The following is a 12,266-nucleotide window of genomic DNA, read 5'->3' as shown; positions in this document are numbered from 1 at the left end:
AAAATAGGTCAAGTGTGGGTTGGGTTTACATAGACAGTGCTAGCATCGCTTGGTAAGTCTAAGCCTCTTCTCTTCGCTCAGATGAAGCTGTTTAAGGTAAACTGGGAAGTTACCATCTCCCCAAAAAACTTTCTAGCCTTCTGTAGCCTTGGTGTTTCTGGCTAGCGTTGCCCTTCGTGAGAAGCCTGGAGCGGGAGGGAGGTTGCCCTAGTTGCAGGGGCACGTGGCGGGTCGGGTCGATGTGTTCCCCCGGGAGCGGTCCCCTCTGGAAAGGCGTTTCTCTGCTGGCTTGTGCGGAACAGCACAGCCCTGCAGCCTTCAGTGCCTCTCTGACCTCCTGGCCACCAGCTGCAGTGGCATGGCAGCTGGGGTAGCCTTTCACTTGTCAAAAAGGAATAAGGAATATACTGTTTACTAGTGGTTTATGCATGCGTATGTGTCTAGAAAGGTGGGTGAAACAACAGAAGATCTGTATATTTTAGTCTTGGCTAAATTTGATGATTTCCCTATGGGTTTTGCTGTGGTCTGTGTGGCCTCGGCAGCGCTTGCCTAGTGATACCCTCGGGGGTGTCAGTTGCTGCCAGTTTTCTCTGTGTTTTAGATTCTCATCTTTTGCCACTGGAAAAAAGTCTTGTAGCATGGCAGAGGGATACTACCAATGAATAAGTGATGTTGTTGTTAAGATCTTTGGTATTCTGCCTATCCAGATTTTATGTCACTGTTTTGTGGGTTTTCTTCCCTGCTTACTCTGTCAGGCAGGACAATATTAAGATTGAAGGTTTGTTAAAAAGTTATAATCAGTGAAAGAGATTACAGATCAGTGATGTAGTCAGATATGTCAGGTGACACAGTCAGTGAAAGATAAGAGGAAGAAAAAAGGCTAGTTATCACGGAATGAAAATATGGAGAGAATTTTTTTCATGGAAGAAAATCATCTAAAAGATGGCATTAGAGGACTAGTATAAATTCTCAGCAATCTAGATTTTAAAAACAATACTTTTCACTGCCACTGCTCTCTGAAGACTCTTGGGGCAAACGGTCAGCAGGTGTTGACCTATCTTGTTCCTTGTTTTTCAGACTGCAATTTCCAAATTGAATTTCTATGCAGCTGAAGTTCCATGCAGTTGTAAAAATGATTTGGTGCAAATTGTTTTTCAGACTGCAATCTCCAAATTGAATTTCTATGCAGCTGAAGTTCCATGCAGTTAAAAATGATTTGGTGCAAAAAGGAAAAAAGAAAGGGGGGGGGGGAGGGATTGGATTTGGATGGCGTCATTTTGAAAAAAAAAGAGGAAGAGGGGGGGGGGGGGGGGGGATGGGATGGGATTGGATTGTGGCTCATTTTGTAGAAACTGATTTCAAGATACTCACTCATGAAACAAGAAGAAAACTGAAGGTTCAAGCTTTTGACACTTTCATCTCTGAATTTCTCATTTGCACTGTTTGAATTTAAATGTGGTCCCTCTACCATTAAAGTACTAACAAAATGCTTATTTCTATGTGCAGCACATACTGTGTAAACATTGTAAACAGGACTCTCAAGTTGGTTATGTACTAGTCTTCATTTAATTTGTGTCCTAAATTATCAGAAAACCTCTAAGCAGCCAGAGGAAGCTATGGTTAATTAAGCCACAGATGGTGAGGACTAATGTGGTGTTGACCTTTGTGAGGACTGCAAAATCTGCTTAGTCTTTCTCTGTAAAACACTAGCTGAAATGAGTTCCTCCTGATATTAAAAAGATGTCCTTGATGTGTTGAAGCCAAATGCAGAGACACCATGGCCAAGGAAGGCGCTTTCCCAAATAAACATTTCCAGGTTCTAGTGCATGGCATGTGTTGAGGCTTGGTCTTCAGGGCTCCGATTTAAGCATTTCTAGTGCCAAAAGCCACTGTTTTTCCAGGACTGGTTTTCCTGGAATGCATATTGTCAGTTCTCCTCTTCTTCACTGAAAATGGAGAGTTGACAGCTGAATGGAGTTTCTATACCCTCCTATAAGCAGCATGCAGGCTGTGTGATTGGGGGTAGGGGCAGCTACTTGAATCCACTTTTTAGTTGTTGTTTTGTGCTCCAGGGTTTCATCTCTCAATTTAATGAACCCATTTCTGCCCCTCAAGTCTGTGAAGAATGACTTGGAGAAGTATCTTAAAATGCTGAGGAAACATCTTGCTTCAATACTGCAAGTCTTGTTGGGAAGGTAGAGCTCTGTGGAAATGTGCAGGCGTTCCCACCACACACATGCCTGGCTGCCCAAAACGGAAAAGGAGCTTGTGGTCATCTGAGCCTTTCAGAAGGCACTTTTATGGGCAACATGCAGGTTCGGCTCATCCAGGGATGCCTCTCAGTATCTTGGACGGTATTTTGTTTGTGGATGGGGCTTGAGTACGAGAATTCTCTTACGTATTTGGATTTTGACTTGTTTTTCTGTGGGTACTGTCTTTGAAATTCCTGTTTGATTCATGACTTAAAGGAATTTAGAAGCATTTTAAGTGATCTGCACTTGTTCACCTGTGGCTTTGAATGATAAATTTTGTTTGTCCGAATAAGCTCTCTGAAAATGCTTCTCTGAACAAAGATCTCTACTTGCTGGTTAGAGCAGCGTGCTATTTTAACCTGATGGTATGGTCTATAGTTTCCAACCTGTTCCATCATTTTGCACCAGACAAAAGAACAGATATACTCAGAAAAACACTGGATTACTTTGTTGTTTGGGAAAATTTCATTCTTTATCCTTCTTTATCTTTATCCTTCTCGGGACTTCGTAGGAGTCAAGCATGTCCTCAGCAGGTGAGAATTCTCATGTAGATACATATGCAGCCTACTCAAGTATTCTTTGGATAATTAAGCAGAAAGTCCACTCCACTAGAAGTGAAATTCCTCTTTTGGTCTGGAAAGAAGGAAGAATAGCAGCAAAGATCTAAAAAACCTGATGTAGATTGGCAAGCTTCTGATAGTCACGTTGCTTCATGTGACTGCCTTCGAGAAGGGCAGGAAGGATTATCTCAACCATATCTTTCTAGCCCATACGCCCTTTGTCTTCTTCCCAGTATTGCATATAGTCATTTGTGGAGCAAGGGGCACTGCCGTATGAAGTACATAAAGAGCTTCCTACAGTAGATTTAAAGAAGAAAATTGCAGTCAAATTTATTTGATTTGCATTCTGATTTGCATTTCATAAGGTTCTCAAACCAGCGTTAACATCCTCATGGGGGACATATTCCAGGACTTGTGGAAAAACTAGTCTAGGAGAGGGTACCATACTTAATTTTGTGAGTGAAACTTTCTTGGAACTACTTTCAAATGAGGAAAGGTCTGGAGGAAAAATCCTACAGGGCATTTAATTCTTCTGTGGGTTAGTCTGTCAATCTTGCTACTTTGACAGTTGTAATTGCCAAGGTTCAAATCTGTAGACAGAGTTGTTGTTTCTTGAGCAATATAAATACAGGGTAAGGAAAAAGACTAGGCACTGCAGAGTCATCTGCTCGTCTTCAGTGCTAAGACAGGGAAGAGACTGCAAGTCATCAGTCTTGCTTGCTGCCCTGTCTCCCTGTTTTTGCCGAAGTTTGTGGTGTGCGCTAAAAAAGTGTGCTTAAGGCCATCACCTTATAGTTTAATATGTTCTGCAATTAATTTCCTGGTTTTTAGATGTTCAGATTTAAGATTAATGGTGGAAAAAGGTCAGTCATGGCAGACACATTTTTTCATAGATACATGTAATATGTACACACAAGAACAGGATTTTTGAGATTCAGGAACCTTTTTTTTAGTATCTTGATACTGAGCTTCAGGTGTCAGTTACAATTTTGCTTTGCTGTACTGATGTTTATTGACCAATGTATAGCACGTTCATGTCTAGAAGCAAAAGATTTTTTTTTTTTCCCCCAGTGATTGATGATATGTGAAATGTGTATTTTGTGTGTGTGTGTGTATTTAGAAACCCTGGGTTCTCTTCGATGTCCTCTACATAATCCTAGTCAGACCTGTACAGTTTGTGTAATGGATCTTTGACCTCACTTGTGCCTTTTGTAGCTCATCTCAAAGATGAGCTCATCTTTCTCCAAGAGTGAGGAAAGAAGTACAAAATGGACTTTGCAGTCTCCTTTTCTCAGTGTTCACACCAAGCACTCTCAATCAAAGGTACTGATATGTCATGGATCTGAATAGGAGATAAAACAAAAAAGGTTCAAATGTACTGTCTGTAGGATCACCAGTATTTTCAGTGTCAAGTTCAAAGAAGTCAAAGATGCTTAGGAAGGATGTGAAATCTAAAAAAAGCAACAGTGTGTGTTGTGTTTGAAAACAAATCAAAAGTGGCTTAAGAGGACATAGAGACTCAAAAACTTTTGCATAAAGAACTCATCAAAGTAGAATAACGTTAAGAGTAACAGGTCTGACTTCATGGTACGTAATCAATGTGTGAATAGTCTTGAAACGAAGATAAAAATTTTCATGGATGGGACTGAAGGAATTACTCATAATGTACGAGATCTGCATATTAACTGCATTTTTAAGTCAGCCAGACTTCCAGTATTGCAGTGCCTTAGTCCATTGCTTAGGTCTAATGCTTGTGGATCTGAGAGGGGAAATTTTTGGTACAGGAATCTCTTGCAGCAGCTGTGAAAGAGAGTGCATGGGAAGAAGGAGAGGTGAATGATCATCACACAGCTCCAGTTCCAGGGTCTGTTGGGTTCCCCTGGCAAATCATTCCCTCTTTCCAGTGGTGGTGTTGCTTCTGTCTGTAGGATCAATGCAAAAATGGATTTGCACAGGCAGCTAATACCCTTTTCAGATTGCTTCGGGAGAGGAGGTGTTTTGCTAGTGTGCCATCCTTGAATAAATTCTAGTGTTGACTCTCTTGTGCCTCTGACAATGCTAACAACATACTTGCCTGGTTGGTGTTTTTAACCTGGTGGTAGAGGTCCTGTTGATCTTAGCCTTCACTTCTACTTTGTTCCACTTTACATGTATTAAAACTATCATCTTGACCATTTCCTTTGGACCCGAGGCCATATCCTTTTCAAAAGCATAAGGAGAGAGAGTAATTTTCTCTAATAACTGGAGCATTGATGCATTCTCTGTAATATGGAGCACAGCAAATCAAGTGTCAGGAAGTGAATTTTGAATTTGAAATAGACATCCTGTGATCAGGGGGTTAGCAGGAATAATCTCATCCAGATGAATAGAGAGAAATTGCTCATGTCACTTGAGGGCCTGGCAGCAATGCACGATTCTCTGAGTGTTGGTTGTATCTTTATATTCTATGGCTGGAGCTCTTCATAATAAATTGTGAAACATCAAGGAACTTGTGGGAGATCAAGGAAAGAAATTACTTGATCTCAGCTGCAGTACTGATAAAACATTTTGTGTTTTGTATGTGGAGAATCACTCTGATTATCTTAGCTGTCTGAAGTTCTCTCGGTATGAATGAATGTTTCTGCAGCTCATGGATTTCCAAGACTCTTCTGCACGAGGAGTCACCAGGCTGCGGTGCAGCTTTATTTCTCTCTCACAGCCTCAAAGACATAAATAACAAGTTTGCTCTGAAATAGAGAAAGAGGTATTCTAAAAGTCTAGAGATGAATGGTGATTTATGCCACACTTTCAAGGATACGAGCCAAATTTTGTGCCTAGTTTTTCCTTGTTAGGAGGGCAGTGCTACCAAATACGTCTTAGTTTCCCAGATGACATCCTACTCAAATAGTGAAAAAGAATCTTCCAGGAGAACTGAATACAACAAAAATAAAAATTAAAGCATGTCTTATTTGAAATTACCTAATTAACAAAGGCCTACATATTTGAAAATCAGTAATGGTGTTTCTCTCAGAATGTTTGTTTCTCTTAAAATACAGCTATCTTTTACGCATTATCTTCATGGTTTTTATATCTATGTTTATGGTCAATATGTCCATATTAAATTTTACAGATATGGAAAACTTTTTTTAAAATTAATCATCATTTAAACAATTCATTACCTAATTAACAAAGGCCTACATATTTGAAAATCAGTAATGGTGTTTCTCTCAGAATGTTTGTTTCTCTTAAAATACAGCTATCTTTTACGCATTATCTTCATGGTTTTTATATCTATGTTTATGGTCAATATGTCCATATTAAATTTTACAGATATGGAAAACTTTTTTTAAAATTAATCATCATTTAAACAATTCTTCTGCATACTTGTAAACACTGAAGTCTTTAGAGGGCAATTTTAGCTTGTAGTAAGACAGTATTTATGAAAGTGTGATCCTATTAATAGCTTACAAGTCTGGCCACGTGTGGGATCTGACATACCGTGTTCCCATGAAATAACTTCTAGCACTATGTTGCGCTTTTAAGTTTTTTCTAAAAATAACACAGGGATTTGTAGGCAATCAGTGAAATTAGCATCAAACTACTTAATATTGTACTCTAAAATAACATCTAGGAAAATAAACAGAAATGTTATAAGCAAACATAACATATGGTTCTTTTTTAATCTCTACTTTAGGACGACGTAGACAGTCTAAACCCAGTTCTCAGGGATAACCCGCAGTTACATGAGGAGGTAAAAGCCTGGGTAAAGGAACAAAAGGTTCAGGAGATTTTTATGCAAGGTAATTATGTGGGAAATTGTGTTATTTTTATTCTGTGTTAGCTAGTTTAAGGCCACTAGTTATGTGGGGCTCATCCCACAGCATTTGTGGTATAATGGAGAATATATTTCTAACTTGGAAGTTATTTTTTTGGAAGTATTTGTTAATTCCAGAAAACAAGACTATATAAGAAGCTGTGCATGACTTCCTTAACTTGTTTGATGTCTTAGTGATTACAGCAAAAGCTGAATATCATTAGTCTGAACATAGATATTTTGTAAAATTTGTTGTGAAAATAAGTGTGTATGAATGGCAACCACACACCTTTTAGCATGTTTAAAACTGTTCTGTGCTCTGTTAGTGTTACTATTACGTGTGATAACTTCTCCGACATCTGTCTGTGCTTGTAGTTCTTCACAGTTCTGTCACAGATGAAGAATACTTTCAGATCCCCACCCCACACCTTCACCCCCGATTGAAAAGTGCCTTTCAAATCAGTTCATGATTTTGTAACTCAATTCTAATGCTGGCAGGTTGCAGCAAATGCATATGTCATTTTTACACTGTAGATACAAGTTACGTGAAAACTAGTATGAATTAGACTAAATTATTTTGGCTCAGTCTTGCTGATAATAAAAATATTATATGCATTTGCAGTATATTCATTAACTTTCTGCAGAACTGACAGGCAGCTCTACAGAGGCGTTCTTAGCAACAGAGGGCAGAAACTAACCTCTGTGGGTCTGGGTTAAAATCCCCAGGCAAGCATTAAAGCAATTTGAGGAGAAAAAAAATGCTCAAGCAGTCATTCTGTAAATTAAGATGGGGAGGGGAACAGTAAATAATCTGATATTATAAGGATGGCGTTGATGTTTGCTTGCTGTCTGGTTTCTTTGATAAAGCTAAGATTAGAAGACCAAAGGAATGTGGTAAGTATAGTATTGAAGTTACAGTAAAAAACTAGTGTCTTTCCTTCTGTGGAGTTATTAATTTGGCTAGACGTGATTATTCTTACAGGCCACAGAGAAAGGATGCTGAAAAAAGCAGTGTGTGGAACTGTGTAGATAGTAAGTTGGTATGTCAGCGTTAGTCATTTTAGATTTTATCTTCATATCCTTAGATACCACATGAGTTAATAGTCTGTTGATGAAATTTGCAGCCAAAACTGGATTGAGAGGTGATGTGAAATCAAATTAGGGCTATATGAAAAGGAAACTAAAATTGAGCTTGTTTATTGTATTTCATGAGAGTAACAATAATAAGACAATTACAAAAGCCTCTGTGTACACTGGTACAGAATCAATACTTGAGCAAAGCCCCAGCAATATTGAAGTAGTCATCTAAATGAAACTGTCAGCCCATCATCCATACAACTCATTTACATCTCATCATTCCAGGGACTGTATTTTTGTCTTTATATATGTAATTTTTCAAACAGATGTTTGGATGCTTAGAAGTGCACAAATTAGGAGTATTTTAGATGATGAGATGAATCTAATCAAATGTCCTTGCAGACTAGCTCTCCTTGTGTAAGGAGAAGCTGCAGTTCACATCCACTTGCTCACCTGATGTGACGCAGTGTGGCCCAAGGAGAGACGTGCTTCCTCAGGCAGTGACGTGCTGTCCACTGCGAGGGCCTTTGCAGTGTCACCACCTCAGCCCTGCGGGACAATGGTCAGCCGGCAGAGACAGCTGTCACGTTTTCCAGGGGCATAATCTGCTCCTGGTCATGGAGGCTTTGCATTTGGCACAAACCTTTCAGTGGCTTACGGAGAGCCCTCTAGCAGTGCTAGCTGCTGTTAACTAGTCATGTTATCCCTTCTTTTTCCTCCCCTTCTTTCTCTGGTTTTCTTTACCTTCTCCGTTATTACCATTTTCCTGTTCCCTGCAATTTAAGCAACATTTTCAGTTCTACCTTGTCTAGACGCATCTATTAAGGTTGTTACCATATTCTCTTACTTCATCATCTACAGCATTTTTAGGACCCAACCTTTTCCTTGTCGTCTCATGATGCTGAAGCTGTCATCTCGTATCTCTCAGTATTTTCTACTCTGACTATCACCATTAAAAGGCAGTTTATCTGAAGAAAGAGGAGGGTCAAAGAACATTAAAATTGTGTTCCAGGTGTTTGAAAAGAAACGTGCCAATTTGAGGAGGGGGAATTTTAGTCAAAACTGGTCCAATTATTTACAAGAATGAGACTAAAGAAAAAAATTGGCCCTTATTGTGACCTTTTCTTTGGGCGGCAGTCACAGCAGTGTGCTTTGCAGTAGAGATTGTAGGTTTGGCAGGAAAGTAGTTTATTCCTTGTTTAAAAAAAAACAGAAAAAACAAACCTCCTCCCAAACTTGGTCAAGTTGAAAGCTTTTGGGACAAATAAAACCAGTTCAAGGAACATAGTAAAGTGGCTTTGATTTTTAACAATTAAAATCTTTGAATTTTTTCTTTCGATTAGATTTATTATCACCTCAATTTCTGAGGCTGCATGTATAATAATCCTCTTGAAACACCGAGTGTGCTTCAGCCCTGGAGATATTTCCTGATAGTACTGCACAGGCTGTTTCAGCAATGTGTAGCTGAGTGTGATTCAGTCAGGGACTGGAGACAAAGCCAGGCTTTTCCTGTAATGGCTGCTTGTGGCTGGGCTGGGCTGGAGCTGAGCTGTCCTGTGTTGTATGACCCCAGTTTAATCTTTCTCCTTCCTGACGCCCATGTGAGACACCTTACATAGCATGTAAGAAAAAAACCCCACTCTTTTTAAAGGTAGATAAAGTCTCTTTTAAAAATAGATAGGATAACAGCTGGGATGAAGGGCAGACACAGATTAGAACAAGGAGTAACATTGGGTCAGTGCAGAAGAGTGTAAGAGAAGCGGGAAGCTGATGGAGAAGGGAGGATGGAGCTTGTAAGATGAGAAGACTGGGAAAGGACTTGGAAGCCAGTGGCCTGGAATCGTAAATGCTAAAATGAGACAAGAAGCTGGGGAGAGAGGGGAGAGGCTGGTTCTGGTTATGTGAGAGACTGAAAATTATTGTGCAGTTAACAGTAGGATGCAAGAGAGGAGGAGCTGGGATAGGAAAGTAGGAATGGGAAATTTGCAAGAAGAGACACAGGCAAAATTCTACTGAGACTGTCTGAACAAGGTAGAGCTTTGGGACAGCCGTGAGAAGTTTGAGACATGTTGGGTTGGGTCAGACAGCCAGAAGTGTGGGAGGCGAGCTGGAGGCGTTTTGCAGGGGCACATGGAGTAAGGGTTGGAGAGAAGCCATCAGGAAATGTGTCCCCACATCTGGTCCAAGACCAGGAATGTGAGATACAAGCTTGTAGATTCTTCCTTTTTCTGCCCATACATATTGGTGATTGGCAGTGCCCGTGCTGGCGCACTTTTGACCCTTGTCAGTGCAGTTGGAAACATGCTCCGGGCATGAGTTGACGCTGGTAGCTCAGAGGGTTCACTAGGTCTCAGAGGTTTCAGTTGTGCAGTGAATGATGGGGATGTGGGTGAAAGAAGGGTGCCATTGCATGGTGTTTCTTTTTCCTAGCTGTTTTAAACCCTAGATAATCACATGCAAAAGGTATTCCAAAAGGCCTTGCTAAGGTTCCAAAATTAAACCCAAAGACCACTTGGAGATGTCCGAATTATTATTACTTTTGCACTTCTCTTGATCTCTCAAATGTTGATGTTAAAAACAGTCCTCATGATCACACACTTTCTCGTGCAGGGAGTATAATGGACCCAGTTGTGTGAATATGGATATTTTACTAGAGAAAGCTGTAACCTGCGAGATCCTTGGCCTGTTTGCGGCACACGTTTGAGCTTACTTAATGTGCTGGGCAGGGATTGGAAAAAAACGATCTTTAGGAAAGACAAGGGAATTCTGGCCTTGCGTGTGCAGTTGAGCAATTAGGCACTCTTAAATCATTTAAGTTAGGCTTTTTGTAGGTTGTCACTGACTTGTTTTGTTTCCGTTCCTGTATGCCTGACCTGGGGTTTGGTTGCGGTAGCGAAACCCACGCAGTTGGAATTGAACTCAGTGGCAGCATTGCTTGGTCATACAAAATGCTATATAAACACTAAGTGTGATGAAACTTAGGGTCCCAGTGATCAAATGAGACACCGAACGTGAATAAAATTGTTGAATCTCAATTTCTGGGTCTTGAAACCAACTATAAAATAAGTAGTATATCATACTATCTCCCCACCACCATGGACTTTTGGAGGTGAATTAAACTGATCTTTGCAAAGGGACAGCGTGTGGGGTTTCTTTGCAGTTGACATATCTGAAAACAGGAGCTAAAGTCTTCACAGCATATGCGTTTTCGAGTGTTCTGTGTGGCCATAGCAGGGATGGGATCACTCAGCTGCCTTTCCGACTGCTGTAATGGAGAGAAACTCTGTGGTCACTTACGGGAAAGACTTGGCAGATGCAGAGCCTAACCACCAAGATGTAAATCTTTTCGCCAGCAAAGCATCTGGGCATGTGACTAGCCTGTTAAATAGCTTCTGTATAACCTGCTGCTGCCACTTTCTAGCCTTTCAGATTACTTTTCTATGGTTGCTGTTTGTAGGCAGGAATTTTCCCATCGTTTGTCATCATGGTTGCAGAAAGATTTAGTTAGATAAGAAAACTGTACGTTGAAAATGTTAGCATAATTGACCTTAAAACATACTTAAACGTACCATTTGCATTTCAAAATGTCTTCCTGAATAAAAGTAAAATCCACAGGCAGTGCTGTGCCAGAATTGCCTGTAGTTTGCTGTCCGTGCCATGTGCATGTATGTTTGCTATGAAGCTTAAAAAACCAGGAAAACCCATTTATACTTTTTTTTTTCTGAATTTCTCAATGGCTTTTTTATTTCTTCCCCTTCTAAAGGTCCGTACTCCTTAAACGGTTATAGGGTGAGAGTGTACAGACAGGATTCTGCCACCCAGTGGTTTACTGGTATCATTACTCATCATGATCTCTTCACCCGCACTATGGTGGTTATGAATGACCAGGTGAGTTTGATACGTGATACTCGAAAAACAAGCTTCAAGTAAACTACACTTTGGGAGTTTTAAAATTTTTTTGTGGTACTCTGAAATACACTGAGCTGTTCAGTTCCAGCAGAGCGAGTCTATTACTGCACTGAAACTACAGCATGACTTTGCATTGGACTAGCAGTTAAAACCATCCTGAAGCTGAACATACGTGCAATGACATGATTAATACCAGTCCTACAGTTTTGCTTTTCCTCTGCTGTCGCTATTTGACTAGTGAAGTCTTTGAAGTGAGCTGATCTAGTTTTAAGAACTGGTCTTCCCTGTCAGCTCTGTTGAGAATTTCTTTTCTCAACGCTGAAATCTTTTAGCACTGCAGTAGTGATTACTTCTTCCAAGCAATTGAAATATCCACTTTCAGCAATTTATTGAATTAAGCATTTACTGTAGCCCTAATTTACATTTACCGTGGTGGGTTTTACTTGTATTTCTGAAGTTGATGTTACAAAAAGAATTAATGATGGTATTTTTAGTTGCAGTAATGAATTCTATTTCAGGAGACCAGAGTAATGACTCAACGTTAATATAGTGAATGACCCATCTGCCTTGAAAGGACTGACAAAATCATGTGTGACAGTAAAGATTTAAGACTAGTCTAATGCTCAAATACATTCTTTCCCTTAAGTTGCTCTAATTAATTTTCCCCAATTTTTT

The 12,266-nt window shown here is 40.0% G+C and overlaps 1 protein-coding gene across 2 annotated transcripts in view; it reads left to right on the top strand.

The window, feature by feature from the left end:
- Positions 1 to 12,266, top strand: part of JMJD1C (jumonji domain containing 1C) — a 114,696-nt gene that overhangs the window by 67,253 nt on the left and 35,177 nt on the right. The window contains exons 3-4 of one of the 2 annotated variants that reach the window (XM_019474928.1): positions 6,486 to 6,591; positions 11,446 to 11,570. In XM_019474928.1, the coding sequence (XP_019330473.1) occupies positions 6,585 to 6,591; positions 11,446 to 11,570 (132 nt within the window). In that variant the 5' untranslated portion in view covers positions 6,486 to 6,584. The remainder of the gene's footprint in view (positions 1 to 6,485; positions 6,592 to 11,445; positions 11,571 to 12,266) is intronic. The other variant, XM_019474927.1, reaches the window with a different exon arrangement.

Source organism: Aptenodytes forsteri, unplaced genomic scaffold (assembly GCF_000699145.1).
Source record: "Aptenodytes forsteri isolate BGI_AS27 unplaced genomic scaffold, ASM69914v1 Scaffold349, whole genome shotgun sequence".
NCBI classification, from domain to species: domain Eukaryota; kingdom Metazoa; phylum Chordata; class Aves; order Sphenisciformes; family Spheniscidae; genus Aptenodytes; species Aptenodytes forsteri.
The sequence above is the reverse complement of the archived record's forward strand: the minus strand, read 5'-3'. Positions and strand labels throughout refer to the sequence as shown.